This window comes from Rhinolophus sinicus, chromosome 8, assembly GCF_057876585.1.
Source record: "Rhinolophus sinicus isolate RSI-liver-muscle chromosome 8, RSI-T2T, whole genome shotgun sequence".
NCBI lineage: Eukaryota > Metazoa > Chordata > Mammalia > Chiroptera > Rhinolophidae > Rhinolophus > Rhinolophus sinicus.
This window is the reverse complement of record NC_142508.1, coordinates 49,113,160-49,133,882: the sequence shown is the minus strand read 5'-3', so window position 1 is coordinate 49,133,882 and position 20,723 is coordinate 49,113,160. Positions and strand designations below refer to the sequence as shown.

At 49.5% G+C, this 20,723-nt stretch overlaps 1 protein-coding gene across 3 annotated transcripts in view; it reads left to right on the top strand.

The window, feature by feature from the left end:
• Positions 1 to 20,723, top strand: part of ACSF3 (acyl-CoA synthetase family member 3) — a 69,105-nt gene that overhangs the window by 37,392 nt on the left and 10,990 nt on the right. For all 3 annotated transcript variants that reach the window (XM_019742690.3, XM_019742691.3, XM_019742689.3), the window contains exon 7: positions 8,973 to 9,099. In XM_019742690.3, the coding sequence (XP_019598249.3) occupies positions 8,973 to 9,099 (127 nt within the window). The remainder of the gene's footprint in view (positions 1 to 8,972; positions 9,100 to 20,723) is intronic.

The following is a 20,723-nucleotide window of genomic DNA, read 5'->3' as shown; positions in this document are numbered from 1 at the left end:
TTCCTTTTATTTCCCCTAAAAATTAATTATCTCGTAGTTTACCCATATGCAGACTGTCACTCTGGACAGCAGACTGCTCTGCTGCCTCTCCTCCCCACGCCACCAGCATGTCCTGTCCCCTCCCCTGTCGCTGCCATCTGTCGCTGCGTGTGCCGCCAATTGCTGCACATGACCCATGGTGGGGCTGGGACGTGCTGTGCCCCCCCCCCCATGCTAACGGTGCCGTCGCCACAGAGGCACTCACTTCAGACAAACAGCAGATAGATAGTTCCTTGCCTCTTGCACTGCGGTGGGATCGCCACCTCTATCAAGGGCCGGGTAGGAGGTGGCATGACCCTAAAGGGGAAACCTCACACAGAAAAGCAAGTCTGCTTGTCACCCTGCCACGCAGGTGAATGCCTACGAGTGCTCAGCTTCCCTGTGCCTCTCTCTTCCTGGCTGTCAACCAGAGCCTGCCCTTTAGAGGGATGCTCAGAAACACAGGGCAAGGAGTGTCGCCTTCCTCCCATTGTCTCATCCCTACGCGGATGACCAGATCGTTCTGGTCCAAGCAGCGGGCAGTGCTGCGCTGGGCGGCCCTTTGTCAGGCCCCATCGGGAGCACATCGTGAAGGAGGGGCCCCAGGGGCCTTCAGGGTCGGGGGCTCTGCCTTGGGTGCTGGGCCTGCTCACCTCCCTGGATTCCGGCACCTCTTCTAGCACGCCCTCCCTCACAGAGGGGCAGAGCCGTCCCTTCATCATGAACTGGGCAGGTGTCGGGTTCCACCTGGGGGCTTCCCAGCAACACCTGCTGCTGATGGTGCTGTTCCCAGTAGGTCACTAGGCCAGTGAAACGCACTTCAGAGTTGGGGCAGACACTGTAGTCTCTGAAAATGAGCTTCTGGCTGCTTCAGAGGAGGAAGCATTCATTCTCATGTTGGCAGCTCTTGGGCATGGCCCTGGTCACAGTAAAATGGAGTGGCACTCATGTGCAGGTGCGTGCCCTCAGTCACATGGTGTTCCTACATGCACAAAGATGGGGAGTCCCCTATAAAGACAGCCCAGATTTTTCACTGCCTTGTGGAAAGCAAGTGTGGCGTGAAGTCACATGAGACGGCCGGGTGCCCAGGGTCTGGCTGCATGCCCCATCCCACCTGCACCCGGAATGCCCTCAGCAACAGCTGGAGTCCCCAGACCACAGGGACTGGACCCCGTGGACCACCCATCCAGCCCTGCTCCTCATCTGGCGGATGTGGGTGTCAAATCTGAGTGGTTCTGAAAAATCCCAGCAGAAACCCCGGCAGGGCTCTGGCGCTGCACGTGGCCCAGTGATGCAAGCGACAGATTTTATCTTAGATTATTTGCTATTTCTCTATGATATTATTCCCCTCACACTGTTCCCCTTCTCCTGCTTTACCTTCTTCACTCTTGATTATCCCCTCATATTCTTGTCTCTAAAATTTACACACATCAACCACCAAAATTAAAGTGACCTTACTGTCCCAAAGTCTGTCCGATGAGTTAGTATGACATAAGCAGGTGTGTAACGGGTGTGTGTGTGTTTAAAGCTCCATGTCGGTGGTTCATTTCTCCCCTTTCCCCCCAGAAATGAAAATGCCTTGCCTTTTTTGGCATAAAGAAAATGATGACGTATCTTAGTTACTTGATACTTGCATTCTGTAGACTGGAGGAGACTCCTTGGCAAATCTGTACAAAAGTTAGGATTGGCGAACATGCCTGTCTTTATGGTATTGACCCAGGGTGTCGGTGAGCCTAAGAAGAGGCTCAGAGTGAGCTGTAGGTGAAGGACTCAAAGGGCTCTAGTTGAAAGAGAGTTGGTTTTGGTTCCACAACACCCTGACTCTGCACTCTACGTGTCCGTGGCCACAGAGCCGGCACGCTGGCTCTTCTGGGCTCAAGGTCTAGTCAGTGTGTCATGGGACATCAGTGCAACATCTACAGACAGCGGCCATCCTTCTCATTCACCAAATCCAAGTCACATAGCCCAGTTTCAGAGATTCTAAGTGTAAAACAAATACCCCTCAGAATCAGTAGAATTAATATCTCTTTACTTCATGCAACTTGCCTGGAAAAAGATCATAAAGATTTTTTTTCTTACTGGGTAAAATCAGAAATTGAGGACACAATGCTGGGGGTGAGCAGGAGGCCCTCTCTGACTTAATGAGCTCAGGTCCCCACTTCCTGCCCACCACACAGACCAGCTCGCATACAGTCAGCGTGTACCTGGCCGTGGAAAGAGGGGCATGGCTTAGCTGGGTCCGGACCCTAAGGTCCAGCACGGATAGAGGAGTAAAGAGAAGGTCCACAGACAGCAGGAGCTGGAGTGACCACTGCACAACTTCTTTCAGTTACTAATGTCACAAAATTACATCTTTATACATTGTGTGCCCAAAAACATAAAATTCTTTTAAATATATTAGTCTCCTAAATTATGTAGAAAATAAGATTTGAAGTTACAAACGAAAGTTTGTAATACGACTTTTTAAATAGTTGTTTTTTTTTCTTTAAAAGTGTTAGTCTCTTAAAATCATGTAGAAAACAAAAAGTGCAATTACTAACCATTGTTACAATAATACTAGCTGTTATAATTGCCCATATATTAACCTTTATTGAGATCTTTATTTCCCCATACAGCTTCAAGTTACTGTCTTTTCTTTTTACCTGCAGGACTCCCTTGACCATTTCTTGCTGGGCAAGTCTAGTGGTCACCAACTCCCTCAGCTTTTGCTTATCTGGGAGTATCTTAATTTCTTTCTCACTTTTAAAGGACAGTTTTACTGAATATAGGATTCTTGGTTGACAGGTTTTTCCTTGTGTGTGGGGTTTTTTGTTTTTGGTTTTGTTTGTTTGTTTATTTTTTGTTTTGTTTTAGCATTTTGAATATATCGGTGCACTGCCTTCTGGCTTCCAAAGTTTCTGATGAGAAATCTGCTGATAATCTTATTGAGGCTCCCTTGTATGTGATGACACTTATCTCTTGCTGCTTTCAAGATTCTCTCTTTGTCTTTGTCTTTTGAAAATTTGATTATAATGTGTCTTGGTGTGGGTCTTTCTGAGTTCATCTTACTTGGCATTCCTTGAGCTTCTTGGATGTTTATATTCATGATTTCGTCAAATGTGGGAAGTTTTCAGCCACTATTTCTTCAAATATTCTTTTCTTCTGGGACTCCCATAATGTATACGTTGGTCTGCTTGATGGTGTCCCACAGGTCCCTTAGGCTCTGTTTGTTTTTCTTCAATCTTTTTTCTTTCTATTCCTCAGACTCAATCATTTCCATTAGCTTATCTTCAAATTTGCTGATTCTTTCTTCTGCCTATTCTCATCTGCCTTTGAATCTAGTGACTTTTTCATTTCATATATTGTACTTTTCAGCTTCAGAATTTCTTTTTAGTTTTTCTCTCTCTTATTTGCTGTTTCAATTTTGTCCATACATTGTTTTTTTACTTTCTCCACATTTTGCTTTAGTTCTTTGAGCATCTTTAAGACAGCTGTTTTAAAGTATCTGTCTTGTATATCTCCCATTAAGTCTTTTTCAGGGACAGTTTCTGTTGATTTCTTTTTTTCCCCTTTGAGCCACACTTTCCTGTTTCTTTGTATGCCTTATGATTTTTATTGAGCACTTAACATTTGAATCTAATAATGTGGTAACAATGAGAATCAGATTCTCCCCCTTCCCCTTGCTGTTTTCTGTTATTGTTTTTTTGTATTATTTTTATTTTATTGATTGTTGTAGGCTATCTCTGTGCTGAGAATCAGCCTAAGGTATAAACTTAGGTCTTCTTACATCTTTTCTGAGCCTATCCTTGGGCATTTTCAGTCACTTTCTAATTTTCCCCATGTATGCATTTGTTTTTGAATGTGCTAATTTTATTGTCTGGCTCCCAAAAGGGGAAAAGTGAAAAATGAAGGAGGGGGGGCTCTTTAAATCCCTTGGAAGTCACTCCATCTGGTGGGGAAAAGATATGCCACAGGGGTGGAGTTGCAACAACAATGGCTGCTTGCCTCTTTGCACCTTTGTGATCAGAATCAGCAGTCACACAGATCCCCAGTATTTGGAGGACAGGGTCCTTTTGTTCACCCTGGCTCCTGCAAGCTGTGTACAGCTGCCTGGCATAGGGATGGGTGGGAGATGGATAGATGCTACTGTGCTAAGAGCAGAAGATGATGACCAGAATTAACTGCACTTTACCATCCAGGTCTTCTCCGGGAAGTTGCCAGCCTTCAACAGACTCCAGAGTTCCAAAAGGGTTACATCAGACAAATTCTGCCTGAGCAGTTGTTGTCCAGGTGCGGAGACAGATTCCTGTGCTTCCTGCTCTGCCAGCTTCCCCTCAGATTGTTCATTTTCTTACCGTTGAGTTTTGAGTGTTCTTTTTTGGATATCTAATTTGCCAAATACAAAAGAATGAAAAGACAAACCACCCAGTCTGTGGTTTGTCTTTTCATTCTTTTGTATTTCAGAGAGAAAACATTTTTAATTTTGATTAAAACCTAACTCTTCTTTTTTTTCTTTTATAGATCATGCTTTTGCTGTTATCTCTAAGAACTAACTTTTCTAACTCCAAATCACAAAAGTTTTCACTTAGGTTTTCTTCTGAGAATCTTATAGTTTTACAGTTTACTTTTATATTTATGGTGCGTTTTGAATGAGTTTTTACATAATATGTGAGGTTTAAGTGGAGATTACTTTTTTTTGCGTATGGATATCCAGTTGTTCAAATACTGTTTGTTAAAAAGACTACCCTGTCTTCATTAAGTTGCCTTTGCAACTTTGTCAAAATCAATTGTACATATTTGAGTAGGTCTATAGATAGGTTATATATTCTCTTCCATTGATCTATGTGTCTGTTCTTCTGCCAATACCACAGTCTTGACTGCTATGATTTCATAGTAAGTTTCTAAACTGTAGTGTTATTCTACAAACTTTATTCTTCTTGGTCAAAGTTGTCTTGACTATTCTAGTTCTTTTGCCTGCCCATACCAATTTTAGAAATAGTTTGTCAATATCAACAACAACAAAAAAAATCCTTTTGGAATCTTGATCAAAATCACATGAAATATATAGGTCAATTTGATTAAAATTAACATCTTTACTATGATGAGTCTTCCAATCCATGAACATAGTATGTCTCTCCATTTATTTAGGTCTGCCGTGTGTGTGTGTGTGTGTGTGTGTGTGTGTGTGTGTGTTGTGGGGTAAGGGGGTGTTTCAGCATATGGATCCTATACTTGTTGTGTTAGATTTATACCTAAGTATTTTCTCTTCTTTTCTCCTCCTATTCCTCCTCCTCCTTTTCTTCTTCCTTTTCAACTAGTGTAAGTGTAGAGATTTTTTGTTTCTAACTGCTCATTGCTAGTATATAGAAATACAATTGATGTTCGTGTTTTGGCTTCATATCCTTTAGTAATCTTGGTAAATTCACTTATTAGTTTTAACATTTTTTTGTAGATTTCTTGAAATTTTTCTACATATATAATCATGTTTTCTGCAAAAAGGAACAGGTTCATTTCTTCCTTTTCAATCTGTATGCCATCCATTTCTTTTTCTTACTTTATTGCTCTGTGAAGCATTTCTAGTATGAGATCAGATAGGAATAGTGAGTATGGATATCCTGTCTGGTTTCTGATCTTATGGGAAAAGTATTTGATCTTTCACTATTAAGCATGACATTAGCTGTAGGCTTTTTGTTGATTCCATTCTATTTATGATATGCTGAGAGTTTTGTTTATCATAAATGGATGTTGAGTGTTTCTAAATGCTTTTTTCTGCATCAATTGATTTTTTTTCATTAGGCTGCTAATATGGGATTACAGCTGATTTTTTGATATTGAACTAGCCTTGCATTCCCAGGACCAACCCCTACTTGGGCATGGGCATGGGCATGGTGTATTTTTCATTTTATATAGTGCTGGATTTGATTGAGGATTTTTGCATGTATGTTCATGAAGCATTTTGGTCTGTAGTTTCCTTTCCTTGTACTTTTTTGTCTGGTTTGGGTATAAGGGTGATGCTGGCCTCATGACATGAGTTGGGAGGTGTTCCCTCTTCCTCTGTCTTCTGGAAGAGATTGTATGTGTGTGGGGACAGAGCCAGGAGTGCAGTTTCCAGGCTGTCACCCTCACGTGGAAAGGTGCTCACTCGGGTAATAAATGGCCATTAACTGTGATTGGATGGCCATCAGCTGTAGCTAGTTGGCCGTCAGCTGTAACCAGTGAGCCATTGGCCACTAATATAACTGCCGTGGCTACGCTAGCAGCACATGGGGGGCTAGCAAGAAGATGGTGGCTGAGCTGGCAAGAGCGGATTGCAGCTAGCAAGTGGGGTTGGTTGCTTGGTTGGTTGGTTGGCAGAGAAGTGGACGGCAGGTTGCAGATAGTGTGGCTCCTGCTTCCTGTGTCTCCAACCCAGCCACCAGCGAGAATATAGTGGTATGACTCCCCTATCTATGGCTCCATGGGTGCTCCTTTTTGGCCTCATTACGTTCTGCATTCTTATGTGGGGAGCAGGACCAGAGACCCCATATGACACACTGCATGACAATGTAATTGGAGTTATGTGTTTTTTTAATGTTTGATAAAGTTTACCAGTGAAACCATCTGGGTCTAGAGGTTTCTTTTTTGGAAGTTTTTAACTATGAATTCTACTTCTTTAATAGTTATAGGACTGTTCAGGTCATCTATTACATCTTGGTGAATATTGGTAAATAGTGATTTTTGAGTAATTTGTCCATTTAAGTTGCTGAATTTATGTGCATAGAGATTTTCCTAGAATTTCCTTATTGATCTTTTAATACCTGCAGAGTCTGAAGTGATATTCATCCATTCCTCATACTGATCGTTTGTGTCTTCTGTTTCTTTTTTCTTTGTTGTTCTTGCTAGAAGTTTATCCGTTTTATTGTTCTTTCTTCAATGAACTAGCTTTCGGATTCATTGAATTTCCTCTATTGCTTTTCTCTTTTCAATCTTAATTGGTTTCTGTTCTTTATTGTTTTTTTCTTCTGCTTGTTTTTGGCTTATTTCTCTCTTTTTCTCATTTCTTAAGGTGAAATTTTAGGTTACTGATTTGAGACCTTTTTTCTAACATATGCATTTAATGATATAAATTTCCCTCTAAGCATTGCTTTAGCTGTACCCTGCAATGTTGGTATGTTGTGTTTTCATTTTCTTTCAGTTCTATTGTATTTTCTAATTTTCCTTAAGACTTTCTCTTGACTCATGGATTATTATTTATAAGTGTGGTGTTTATTTTCTAAGTGTTTAGAGATTTTTCTGTTATTGATTTCCAGCTTAATTCCATTATAGTCAGAAAACATGTTTGATATAATTTCAGTTTTTTTAAATTTATTAAGGTGTGTTTTATAGCCCAGAATGTGTGGTCGTGCTTGGCAGGTGTTCTGCTGGTTTGCATTAGAGTGTAAATGCCAATTAGACGCCAATGGTTAATGGTGTGATTCAGTTCTTCCACGTCCTTACTGGTTTTCTGTCTACTAGCCCTATTGTAATACTAAGTGAGGAGCGTTGAATTCTCCAAGTAAGCCAGTGGTGGCTTACCGGAGGCATGCACCTTTAACCCCACGGGGTCTCCTGCCTTGCATGTTGTTACCTCCTCTGCATATGCTTCTCCTGGCACCATGGAAGGCCCTGCTCAGTTTCTTTTTTTTTTTAATTTTTTATTTTTATTTATTTATTTATTTTTCCAAATTTATTTATTTGTTTTTTAATTAGTTTCAGGTGCACAAGACAAAGCAAAACTTAGACATTTATCATTTATATCCCTCACACTGTGTGAACCCCCCTCCCCCCATCCACTATCCCTCTGTACATTCCCCAAATTAATTTTCAAACCCCCATGACCATCTTGTGGTTACCGACTATTTTTCAAAACCTCTCACCTTCCCCTTATCCCCACCCCCCCGCCCCTCTAGCAACCCTCTGTTTTTCCTCCATGTTTCCAAAACTGTCTCTGATTAGTTCATTCACTTATTCTTTTCTTTAGATTCCGCATATAAGTGAGATCATATGGTATTTGTCTTTCTCTTTCTGACTTATTTCACTTAACATAATGTTCTCTAGGTCCATCCATGTTGTTGCAAATGGTAAGATTTCTTTCTTCTTTATGGCTGCGTAATACTCCATTGTATAAATGTACCACAGTTTCTTAATCCAGTCATCTACTGATGGGCATTTCGGTTGTTTCCAGGTCTTGGCTATTATGTATAGTGCTGCAATAAACATAGGAGTGCATAAAGATTTTTGAATTGGAGTTTTGGATTTCTCTGGATAGACCTGCTCAGTTTCTTATAAAACCCAGCCTTCCTCCTTCCTCAATGTGACTGTGGTCACATTGGAGAAACACTGAGATGTCCTGCTTCCCATGACCACATGAATTCTGGTGCCGCTCTCTCCTGGCACCTACGTCTTCCTCCTGGAGACCCCCACCCCCAACCCCAGTAGGCTACTCTGTCAGCTTCTTTTTCATGAAGCAAAGTAACCTCTGTCAGAGGGCTCTACAGCAGGTGCTACCAACTCAGGAGTTCCTTCAGTAGCCACTGGTGGGGTGTGGGCAGCTGCCTGCTTCTCCTGGGTTCTGTCATTTGTCCATGAAATGCCTTGACGGTGGTATTTCATGGGCAGCCAGGAGCACACCTTTTAGAAGTGGACACACAGCTAATCCTGCCAGGTCTGAGCTCTGAGACCTGGCCACTTACATATTCGAATCTACAGGACAGGGCTATTTTAGAATAAAGATGACCCACAGCCCCTCCCAGGGCAAGGCGAGCTCAGGGAGCAGCTCGGTGCCATCATGATTGCGTTTCTGCACTGAAAGCTGCGTTTCTCAGTCGTTTCCAACGAAGTATTTAATTTCAGAAGAGCATGTGGTCCTCAGGTCAGGCATGGGCTTGGGGAAGGCAGGGGGAGCCTGCATCCTGGGAGGTGTTGCTCTGAGTGCACGTTTGTCTCCCACACCACAGGTGACCCCAGGGTTCCAGGAGAAGGAAGGGGAGCTCTTGGTCAGGGGCCCCTCTGTGTTCCGGGAGTACTGGGACAAACCAGAAGAAACGAAGAAAGCTTTCACCTCTGATGGCTGGTTTAAAACAGGTACCCGGAGGAGGAGGGGGCGCCAGAGTGGGGAGGCCCCCGGGGGTTGGGGAAGGAATGTGACTTGGCCACCCCAGGTTGTCGCCGCGCCTGGACACCCACAGAATCTTCTGTGAAAGGCAGAGTAGGGCGGGGGGTGCACTTTGTGTCTCACATCCTCATGGCTGTACCCCGACCCAGCGCTCCAGCCCCTGGCTGGCCTCTGGAAGCAAGCTCCGGAGGCCACAACCCTCAGGAGGGCCACCAGCCTCCAGGCCTTACTACACGGCTCCCACCCTGACCCCTGGCCCCTGCCTGGTGGTCCCACTGCCCCTGTTGAGTCAGGAGTCCCCCTCGTCCCAGTCACCACTGTAGTCTACATCAGAGACCCTCCTCACGCCCTCCCACCCCGCCACCCTCTTAGCCCACCCTGCTTTGTCAATCTTCCCTCCTCCCCCATTCAGGAACAATGTCGTTTTGATAGAATGTGGTTCATTTGTGGTTCGGGTCATTCATTTCCATTATTCTTTACGCTGAAGTCTGCATTCTTTGTGTCACCTGCCGGAGTGGGCAAGTGTAAACCTGTCACCAAAGCCTTGGGCCCAGTGGCTAGGCAGGAAGAGGTGGCACTGCTGGAAGGCGCTGGTGGGACCCCCCCACACCAGCATCCTCTCACCTGGGCCTGCTCTGAGGAGCCTCCCACCCCCGTCCCACATCCCATCTCCTTCTGTCCCCGTGCCCCCCACCTCCTGGGGCCCAGCAGTCCTGTCCATGTGATGGCACAGCAGACACTGGAAATGTTCAGGTTCGCAGCTGGACTGATTCACGGGTGTGCATCTGGAACACTCTCCGGAACCCCAGTTCTTGACATCTAGATGGTGGGGTTCTGGGTGGTTTCTCCTTTTCTTTTTGCCTATCTATATTTCTAAAACTTTTGTGCTGAACGTGCATTATTTCATAATAATCTTAAAGCACTATTTTCTGAAAAGAGAGGCCCATTTTCACGTCATCCTATGTTGGCCCCGTAATCAGAAATGCACCTTAATCACTGCTCTTCCGTGGGGAGCAGAGCTCAGGAGAAAGGCGGCGCCTGCTGATGGGACGGACCCAGGGGGTGGCGGCCGTGCGCATCGAATGGGGAGCGAGGGTGTGTTAGGACATGGCCTTGGCCATGGCCCTTAGCCTGATGACCCCCATGGCGTGTGCTGGTGGGGGCTGACGCTCGCACACGTCACCTCACCAGGCTCAGGTCAGCATGGAGCATTTAGGGGGTGGATCCCATGTCTGCTCTATCTGGCACCATCATGGGCTTGAAGTAACCAAGTGACAGAGCAGGGGGCCATGCGGGCCCATCGAGTTCGGGTTTGAGGGTGCAGGGGCAGATGAAAAGTCCTCCTGGGGGATGTCTAGTGGCCCCTTTCAGCCCCCATGCAGGTGGCACTTAGGGCTGGACTTGCTGATCCTGGCCAGTCCCACGTCCAGCCTGTGGTCCCACAGCCATCCATGGCTTTCTCTCTCACATACCCTCTGAAGTGTATTTCCCAGCAGCTGTGATTGGAAGTGTCCCATTCCCCTGGTCCCCCCACACTGGGCAGAGCAGGTTGTGGAGGGTTCCAAAGGGTTTGCAGAGTGGACATCTGTCAGTCCCCAGAACAGAGGCCAGTGCCCCAGGCAGGCAAATCTGGGGAGCTGGTCAGCAGAGGGCCTAGTGGTTGGAGACCCAGAAGCCCAGGTCACCTATTTTGGGCCCTCTTGTCTCTGCCTGTCATGCGGTCAGCATATTAATACATGCCGGCCTGGTTTACCCTCTGTAAATGTCCACATCAACACAGGCCAGTCTGGTAGAAACAAACCTCTCTCTATTATTGTCCTTCAAATGCAGAATTTAGGAAATACCACTTTTGAGCTAATTGTGTTTTTTGTGTGCCCCTCCTGTAGCCCTCTGAATTTGGAAACCTAAGATTTGGAAACCTCGACTCGCTTTGTAGCCATCTTCCTTTATTTTAAAATTCAGATAAAAAGCTGCAGATTTTTTTTTCTCCTTTAAAAGCACAGGAACCAAAACCCTGTGGATTTTGCCGATAGCAGGGCTCGCTGAGCACCGGGGCAGCAGCAATGCAAAATGTGGGGCAGTCAGCGTTAAGACATTTTAGTCACCGCTCCTGATGAATATTTCAGTTGAAAAGGAATAGTATGCATTAATTATTGTAAAGAGATGTCTTTAGGAGAAAATGATTTTGAAATTCAGTTTAATTTCATTGTAATGCGCTGCAAACAGGAAGGGAGTATGTGTGTTTAATTGGCTCTCGGGGGTAAGGCCTGGAAGCCGCATGCCTTTGTCACAGGCCATTAGCGATACAGACTGCATAATGAGAGCGTGCAATCAGCTCACAGCTGCCGGCTCCTACGGGGAGAGCATGATATTAAATAGAAATCAGGATAAATTAAACTTAACCCTTTCCCTGGTCAGCCCCTCCTGCCATGTGAATTCTGGCAGGAGCTGGAGAAGGGCTGAGTCCTGCCAGCTCCACCTCAGTGACCTCCTCTGTGTCTAGGTGACAGGAGATGTAGGCCAGCAGCTACTATTCCAGCCTCTCCAGCCCCCCCCCCCCCCCCCCGCCCTGCCTGTGTCTGCCTCCTTCCCCGCAGCCCAGTTCTGCCAGGGAGAGTGTGCAGGGAGCTCCGTGCAAGTCCCCCCAGGGCTCATGGCTGCAGTTCAGGGAGGAAATCAAAGGTCTGCCCCCAGGAACTCCCCTGACAGCCACAGTGATGTCTCCTGCCTCTCTGAGTCCCACCTGAGCTCCACCACACCCTCAGAGAAGCTGGCAACACACATGCAGGCTCCATGGCCGGCCCAGGGCAGGGAGATGGGTGATTCTAAGACCCATGCATCCCCAGAGCTTTACACTGACCCTGCCTTCAGAGCTGAGGACACAGGATGGAGATGAAGACGCAGACCATGAGGACATGGGGTGGAGATGGGGACATGGAAGAGAGAACATAGGCTGCACACGAGAGTACGGAGATGGGGGTGTGGGGAAGGAGGTGAGGACAGCTCAACAAATGCTGAGGCTCCCGTTACCCTCTGGACGCTTTACCCTGAGCAGTTTTGTCCTTTTGAAGAGACTGATAGTTGAACATGAGGAACCCAAATGACATCTCTGACTTACATTTTAAAGAATATGTATCATATACTGTTTAATATTGAGAAGTGACATAGGAAACAGTAAACTATATTTACCTAATTATAGATAAATACATGCGCAGAAGGTATTTAAGTAACTGGCAGAAAGAACCGTAGGAAAATCATCAGAATGTTACTGGGGTGTCGGGTGGTGTCTCCTCCCTTTTGCTTCTACAGTGAGCACATGATGTTATTATCAGAGACAAACATTAAAAGCTATTTATTTAAGAAAACAACTCACCAGTAGAACAACAGAAGAGAGAGCCTCTTTGTGGACTGGCTGAGCTGCCTGAGGTTTGCTGCCTTGATGGAGCATGGAAATCCTCCAAGGTGTCTGTAGTAGTGCCCTCAGGGCTGACCCTGCAGCCCCGGGAGTCACGCGTGGAGCCCAGTCAGCCCCAACAGGAAAAATGAGCACAGATGACAGCCTGGGCACATCACAAAGGAGAAGTGCAATTGGCCATAAAAATATGGAAAGTGTTTCACTTCATAGAGATGAAAGAGCTAAACCTGTCTTTCAAATAAAGAGAAAGAAATGATTGACTCCTTTGGACCAAACAAAGATCGACTCCTTTGGACCAAATTGGCAAAGATTCTTAAAAAGCTGACACTCGTTGCTGTGAGGCCAGTGCTTCCAACATACAGGTGGAATTATGTGTCAAGAGTGTGTCTAGGAATCTATTCAAAGAAAATAATCAGAGGTCAAAGATGGACGTGTAAAGATGTCTGTTGCAGAATTATTTATAAAGTGAGAAATTGGAATCATTTGCTCAGCAATGGATGATGGTAATATATTATGACCATCCAAACAGCAGTATATTGTGAGGCCTTAGAAACCATATTTTGAAGAATAATGGCATGAGGGAACCCTGCTGGTGTGTGTCATACATGTGTATGTGTGTGCACATTTGCGTTTGTATATGCCAAGCACAGAATGCTGACTCTTGTTATCACTGCATGATTTTCATTTCTTCCCATTTTTCTCTTTCTTCCAGTTTGTCCTCAATAAGCCTTATTACTCTTATAAACACAGATAAGTATAAATTGTTTTTAAATTTTACACTGAAGTTTAAACCTTCTCATGTGAAGGCCTCAGAATAGCACTTAGTATTCGCTCCACTCACGTCTTGCTCAGAGCTACTTACTCATAGCTGCTTTGAGCTCTGATGCATCTCTCCAGCAGGGAATACTCTTATATTGACCAATGAGTGACAGTTAGGAATTAGGCAAAGTGTTGAAATGCAGGGACCCCAGTGTCTCACGTTAGTGAGTGTGATAGCACATGTTACTGTAGGTTCTCAGTGACCTTCACGTCTGGCTGACCAAGAACAGCCACCTCATACACGAGCCTCGCTTCTCCCCAGAAGGCAGGGTCCCTGGGAAGCCTGTGTCAGAGGACGGGGGTCCATCCAAGGACACTTGGTGTCATTGGCTGTTCAATCTGCAGCTGTCCCGGGGTTTCCCCAACGGTATGAGGCTGAGCCCTGCTGTGGCACGGTCCCCTTTGTTGGTGACACCTTTTGTGTGCGGAAGCTTTTGTTGTGCTGTAATCCTGTCTGGCAGCCGTCTCCTTTGTGTGTGCTTTAATGTTTTTGGTCACTTAAAAATCCTTTGTTCCTCGCGGTCATAAAGATATTCTTCTGTATTTTTTTCTGAAACTTGTCAGGCTTTGCTTTCATGAAGTTAAGTCTTCGATCCACCTGGAACTGGCTTTTGTGTGGAGTGATGCAGAGACATCACGGCATGGTCGCCCCTGTGCAAACACTGTATCCTCTGTCATGTGTTGAGCTCTGCAGCATGCAGCCACTCCTGGGCCTCTGTGCTGTTCTTCTGGCGTGTTTTTTTCCCCCTGCACTGGTTGGTCCCAGACCTCTGGGCAGAGAGTGTTTCTAAGTTTTTGGGTATTTTTTAATCAAAGTTGTCCATCCGTAGCTCAAAGATGCCATTGATTTTACCAGTTTAGGAACAATAAATAACCAGCCGGCCCCCAGACTTGTTAGCTGTTTCTGCTGGAGCCTTTGGTATAAATCAGCATCCTGTCGCCTCTCCTCCTGCCTTCACAGGCGTCACTGTGTAGTTCGTCTGCTTTCCAGCTTCCACACACTCTCCTTCCGTGTTCTCCCTATTTAAAGCTTTGTGCCTTAAAAAGAAAAGTCACTGTTGATTTTATTTCAAGGGGGAGAGAACCTGTGTTCATCCTGCTGTTTCTCCCTGGCAGCTTTCAGGTGAGGTTTGTACTTCTGGAAGTTGTCGTATCTTCATCTGCTTCTGGTATCTTCCTTGGCTGCTGCCACCCACAAGTGGGTCAGCGCAGCGGCTGCCAGGGTCTCTGAATGGCACACAGGTGGCAGTGGCTCCTCTCTCTCGCCATGGGCACCTGTCTCTGGAGCCCACGAGCCATCTGCACCACTGCCCAGGAGAGGGGGCCGGGCTCTCCTGCTCCCCTACCAGCCTCGGCCTCCTCACCTGTAGACGGAGTGGAGGCTGAATGGACAAGTGACGGGCCTCAGGGCAGAGCAGCCGGGGGAGCAGTGACAGCGGTGGTCTCGTGCTCCCTCAGTTTCTTCAAGGACCAAGAGCCCCAGGGTAAGACACTCCGGGGCTGCTGTAAGAGTGGGTCTGCGTCTCGTCCACCTTGCTTCCTCTCTCACCTACCCCAGCTTTCTGCACAGCCAGAGATGGGGTATTTGGGGTGCCTGGCATTGCTTCATCAATGGCTTAGGATCCTTAGCGGGATGGGTACAGTGCTATTCCTGTGTCGCTCCAGGGTTGGGATACTGGTCCGGCCAGGAGTGCTTCGTCAAGGACCGCACATGGGCAGGGCCCGGCCTACTGCCCAGGCTTCGCCCACCCGTGCAGAAAGTTAGCCTCTCCGTGTCGGGAGATTTATTTTCAATTACAGTTTAAGGCTGAGACATGGAATCGCACTGGATTGGAGAGCGGTGCATAAATTCTGCTGCAGACCCGTGTGCCTGAGCTCCATACAGTGCAACCGTATTGATCGTGAGATTGTATCTGTCAGAGCAAAGCTCCCTGACTCCCAGGTGGGCATCAGAGCCAGGGGGTAGGATGCTCATCGCAGGAGACTGATTCCAGAGTCCGTCTGTTTTGATAAATACGCTGTTGCAAAATGAAAGCTGTTAACTCGTTTGGGGTCCTGTGTCTAAAGCTCCCCCTCACTCGCACAACCCTCCCTGTGGGACCAGCCTCTGTCTGTTGCTCTGTTGAGACTGTTTGGCTTTCATACACCGGGCCCTGAGATTGGATCTGGAGCCCACCCAGAAGGATGACATCATTGGAAGAACGTAGGGAGGGTCGTCACGTTTGTTGACGCTCATCTAGCGACTTCTCCCTGAGAAGTCAGCAATCCCAAACCACGCAGAGTGGACAGAACCGGCAGGGAGGCCCCTTCAGATTGTCCGGCGGTGTCTGGAGGCCTCTCTAAGAAGGTGGTGTCCAGGGCGAGGCAGGGGTTGCAGGTCTCTGGAGGGAACTGCGTGAGCAAAGCAGGAAGGGATGTGGCGTTGGTGCAGAGCTGGAGGGAGATGGTGCCCTGGAGAAGTCTGCCCTAGGGCCTGCCCTCAGCTTCCTGAAAGGCCTGGTGGGCACATCCCGGACTTGGGATTTCTTCTGTGGGCTTGGGATGCCTTCTCCTCTGTGGCTGAGGAGTTCTGATGTGGTACAGCCTTCAGGGCCGGCACGTGGCTTCCTGCCCGGCAGTCAGGGCCCACGGCACACATGCGCACACTGGCTCAGAAGCGCAGCCCTCGAGGCCAGGCGAGTCGCAGGCATCCCCAGAACCTCTCTGAGGCGCGTGTAGTGCTGGGCTGGCCTCCCATCAGCCGGCTTTCATGGAAAAAAGTGTCTCCATCCGGCTGCCCTAGGAACTCAGGCACGGCCTCTTACTGACAGGCGGCTGCCACCTTCTCTGACACAGAAGCCTGGTGCCTCTAGAAGGACGCAGAGCTGGCACTGACTTCCTTCCCGGTCAGCCACACTGGCCCTTAGGGTCTGCCCTCCACATGGCTCCGCGGAACCCCATGTGCAGCTCTAGTGCAGTTGCTGGGCTGAATAGTGACCCTGCCTGGTCTGTGTGCGCCCAGGCACCCTCTGGGCAGGGAGGCCATGGGGGCATCAGCACTTCACTGAGGGAACAGTCCACCCAGGAGCCACCCCCACAGCCCTCAGAGCCCTGGCTCCCCTGACACTGTGAACACACCAAGGCCAGGGCCGCAGGCCTGGCAGTGCCCCATGTAGAGCCAGAGGGGGGCAAGGTGGGGGGCCGGGTGAGCAGAGCAGGTGTTCCCAGCAAGGGCAGAGCACTAACACCTGAGGAAGAGCGTCCCAGCCTGATTGGGGGCATCTAATTAGCATCCTGATAGGCAATTTCCCACATTTGTTTTTGACACTTGTTTCTCAGTCATACATTTGTTAATACAGATTCTTTCTTTTAAAAATTATTGCTTTAATGTGTTGCAGATGCTGCACGTGACTTGCTTGGGGGGGGTGAGGCCACAGTGGGGGGCGCGCTCGGAGTTGGGGGGGGGGGGCTTCTCCATAAACCAGCAGCAATTACTTGAAACTTTATTTTGAAATACTTAAACAGATTCACAGGAGGTCACAAGTAATGTGCAGGGAGGTCGTCGCACCTTGGCCCAGTTTCCCCAGGTGCCAGCCTCCCCACGTAATTGGCACAGCACCAAAGCCCGTTCCGGGCTTGCTCAGGGTCCACCACTCCACACGCAGTCATGTGTGCACAGGTGTGTGCGTGTACGCAGCTCCGTGCCCTCTTAGCACACGGGCGGTCCCTGTGGCTAGCACCGTCGCAGTAAGAACGTTGCCCTCACCACGAGGCCCCTGCAAGCTGCTGCTTTGTAGCCTCGAGCCTGTTCCCCGCTGCCCACTGTCCTGAACCCCTGGCCACCACCATTCCTTATCCTTTAGGGATGTCATAGAAATGGAATCATAGAAATGTAACCTTTGGGGATTGGCCTTGGTCCTCAGCACAGTTCCTGGCGATCCGCATCCCGAGGCCAGCCTCTGCACTCCGTGGTCGGACCGCGGGTGGCGCATTTGCTCAGCAGATCCCTTCCGAGGGATCGACAGCCTGAGCTGTGGGGCAGGCCTGAGCCGTCCGATACCCGGGGCCACTGCCCGCAAGCAAGGCCCTTCTTTGCACCCAACCAGGCTTGACCTGCATTTCACCAGGGGCAGGGCGGGATGTTGGGCACACATCTGCTGTCCCGGTCTCCAGGGTGAGGTGGGTGGGGCCAGCAGTGGTGGGCACCGCCCTCGCAGGGCCTGGGCAGTCTCAGCCTCTCAGGGCCTGTAGTGTTTCACGAGGTTGGACGGGGGTGGGGGGAGCCTCAGAGGAAAGGCTGAGTTCAGCGGGCAGCCGTACAGGCCTCCTGGTTTCCACAGGGTCCCCTGGAAGCGCCTGGCAGGGGAGGGCCCGGCAGATGCTGTTACTGCACCATGTGCCTCCAGAGATACTGCTCTTCAGTAGTTCTTCCCGCCGTGAACAAACGCCAGGGCTGTGTCTGGCCGCATGCCCTTTCCTCCAGGCGGGTCTGCTCTTTATCACAGTGTGGCCACACAGAGGCTGCAGGGAGTACAATTTTACTGCCTCAGAGCGCTGCAGAAATTCCGTCTCATGCTTCCTTCTTCATTTAATTTTTAAACAATTTTAATGCTGTCTTCCCTGGGCTCTTTGTAGGTTTGTAGACTTGCTTTGTTCCTTAACTCCTTTCCTCCTAGATGCTGCCTCGTGCAGATGCTTTCAGGCCCACGGCGGGAGCCAAGGGAGGTGCACCTCGTCCCCCTCACTGTGCACACGGGGTGGCTGCGGGTGGCACTGCAGACGCAGGGAGCGGGCACAGCGCTCAGCAGTCGTACTGTGTAAATAAGGGCCCCGTGGGGCTTGCTCTCTAAGCAGACAGCTCCCACGCTTGCGGGCTTGCTTCTGTGCTGCCTTGTGTCCGCATATCCTCGAAGGCTGAGGACCCCTTTTTCTGAAACCCTTTCCATTAGCACCACGGAGCACACGTGTACCAGCTGCAGGTGAGCCTCACCCTCAGAGAAAGGCTGCATGTGGGCCAGAGAGTCTGGAGCTCTGGGACCATGCTCTTTGGGGATTTAGTGCCTGCTTCACGTATATCCAGGGAAACGTAGCTGGTCTCAAGGGGTGTTCAGGTCTGTAATCAGGGCATCAGGCAGCCAAACGGGCCTCGCCTCCCGATGCTGAGTGTGATCCCCCGATACCTCACCTGCTCATCCTGCCTCTGTGGTCCAGCCGGGACCTCGGGGTCTCCAGGCAGCATGGGTCCTCTGGAGAGCAGAGCAGCTCTGCACTGGCATCAGGTGGTCCCGGTGCCCCTCAGACCCGCCCTTCTCACTCCTGGTCCCACCACTCTCTCCAGGCTCCTCCCCAGAGAAGGCGGGCGCCCCCACCCCTCCCCCGCCCACCTCCCCGGAGCCTGGCTATACCTCTCCCTCCCAACAGGGCCCCTCAAAGCCAGAGCTCCTCAAGAGTCCTTCCCTTCCCTCTCCCCAGTCCTTCATCCCTCACAAGCAGCTCCGTTAGCAATGGTCCCACGAACTCCGCATTTCTGAAAGCAGTGGCTGTCTCTGTCCTTGACTTCTTGACCCTTCCCAAACCTTCCCCTCAGTGAGCCTTATGCACCCCCTCTGCCCCCCACAGACCTCTGGTTGGTTCCTTCCACCCCTGGCCTCTACTCCTCCCCCACTGAGCAGTCAGCACGGATGGTTATGAGGAAGCTGGGGCCCCTCCAGAGCTCAGCTGGGTGGGCTTCACACCATGTCTGTCTCTCACTGGCCACAGCCACTCCAGCAGGACCTCCAGGGGGAAGGGTCTTCAGATGCTTCCTGAAGTCGCTGACAGGCCGTCTGTGCAGCCTCCCCAGCGGCAGGGAGACCCAGCCTGCGTTGCAGAAGGGTCCATGTACCACAGGCTCTCTCAGGACTGTTTTCAGTTCTTCCTGCTCTGTGTTCCCTGGGGCGACCACCTTTGCCCCCCACGGGGTTCCATGTGCATCCTTGTGAAGCCCCCACTCATATCTCCAACCCAGCTCTCCCCGAGGCCCTCGGTGCATCCCACCCACGAGGTAGACCAAGGAGTGTGGTCGCCTTCCTTCCTCCTGTCGCTCCTCCTCCAGTCCTATCTCCCTGCTCCTGAGTTCCCTCTGTCTGCTGTCCCACCCACCTGTCTCCCACCTGGGTAAGGCTGTAGCCACCAGCGGTTTCCACAGTCAGGGGAACGGACTCTGCCAGACAGAAATGCTGTCCCTTCACCCTGTGCCAGACCTTCCCGTGGCCTCCAGGGCTCTCGGTAAAGATGGACAACATCCTTGGTTGTCCACCCCACTGCCCTCCTGGCTGCTCCTCAGCCTCGCTCCTGCTCCTGCAAGACTTTGCATGCACACCCCCCTCTTCCCCACCCTCGCCTCCACTTCACATGCCTCTTCCCCTCTAGACCAGGACCCACAGGACAGGCTGCCCTACTTCTGCGTCCGGCCGGCCAGCAGATGCTGCCAGAGCACAGCTCCTCACCTAGTGGGGTCCCCTGGGTGTACTATAACCACTGGCCACTAACTGGGGGCTTCAAACAATAGGAATCTATTCCCTCCCAGTTCCAGAAACCAGAAGTCTGAAACCCAGGTGTCATAGGGCTGAGCTCCCTTCGGAAGTTCTGGGGAAGGAGCCGTCCTGCCTCTTCCAGCCTCTGGGGGCTCCAGGTGTTCCTGGGCCTGTGGCTGATGACTCCAACCTCTGCCTCTCTTCTCGCATGATCTTCTCCGCTTCTGTGTGTGTCACATCTCCCTCTGCCTCCTTTTCAAAAGGACACATGTGATCACATTGGGGGCCCACTGGGTAATCCAGGGTGATCTCTAAAATCTGCATCATGTGTTGTCTTTGCCTGACAATGATCCAAGTGAGTGACCAGGGCAATCCCGCGTGTGCGTCCTTCCTTACTTGGCATATAAACCCCCAACTCTCTCCGTGATACAACTTCCATATGTCTCCAGCACCATCCCTACCATTTCAGTGCTTGGCTCCTCAGAGGAGATCCCCGTTCTCACTGCTCTTCATCAGGCTGGTGACAGGAGACAGGTGCCAAAGGAAGCTGTCATCTACTGCGTGCTGGTGTGCAGGGAGGGGACACCTGGATACGCTAGAGAAATGATGTCTGAACAGGGCTGAGTCGAGGAGAGGCGGCAGATGGAGAACTAGAGCACTGCAGGCGGGGAGCCAGTGCGTGTGCCCCAGGGGCGAGGGGACATGGCCAGGGGCTGTGGGGGAGCCCCTGTGGGTACAGCTGTAGGGGGCTGGCACCCTGGCTTAAGCTGCATTAACAGCAGGGCTGAGAACAGCTCTAAGAGGGTGCCGGTGATGTTGACGGAGGCCCCAAAACCACAGGGACAGAGGCAGAGCCTGGAGCAGG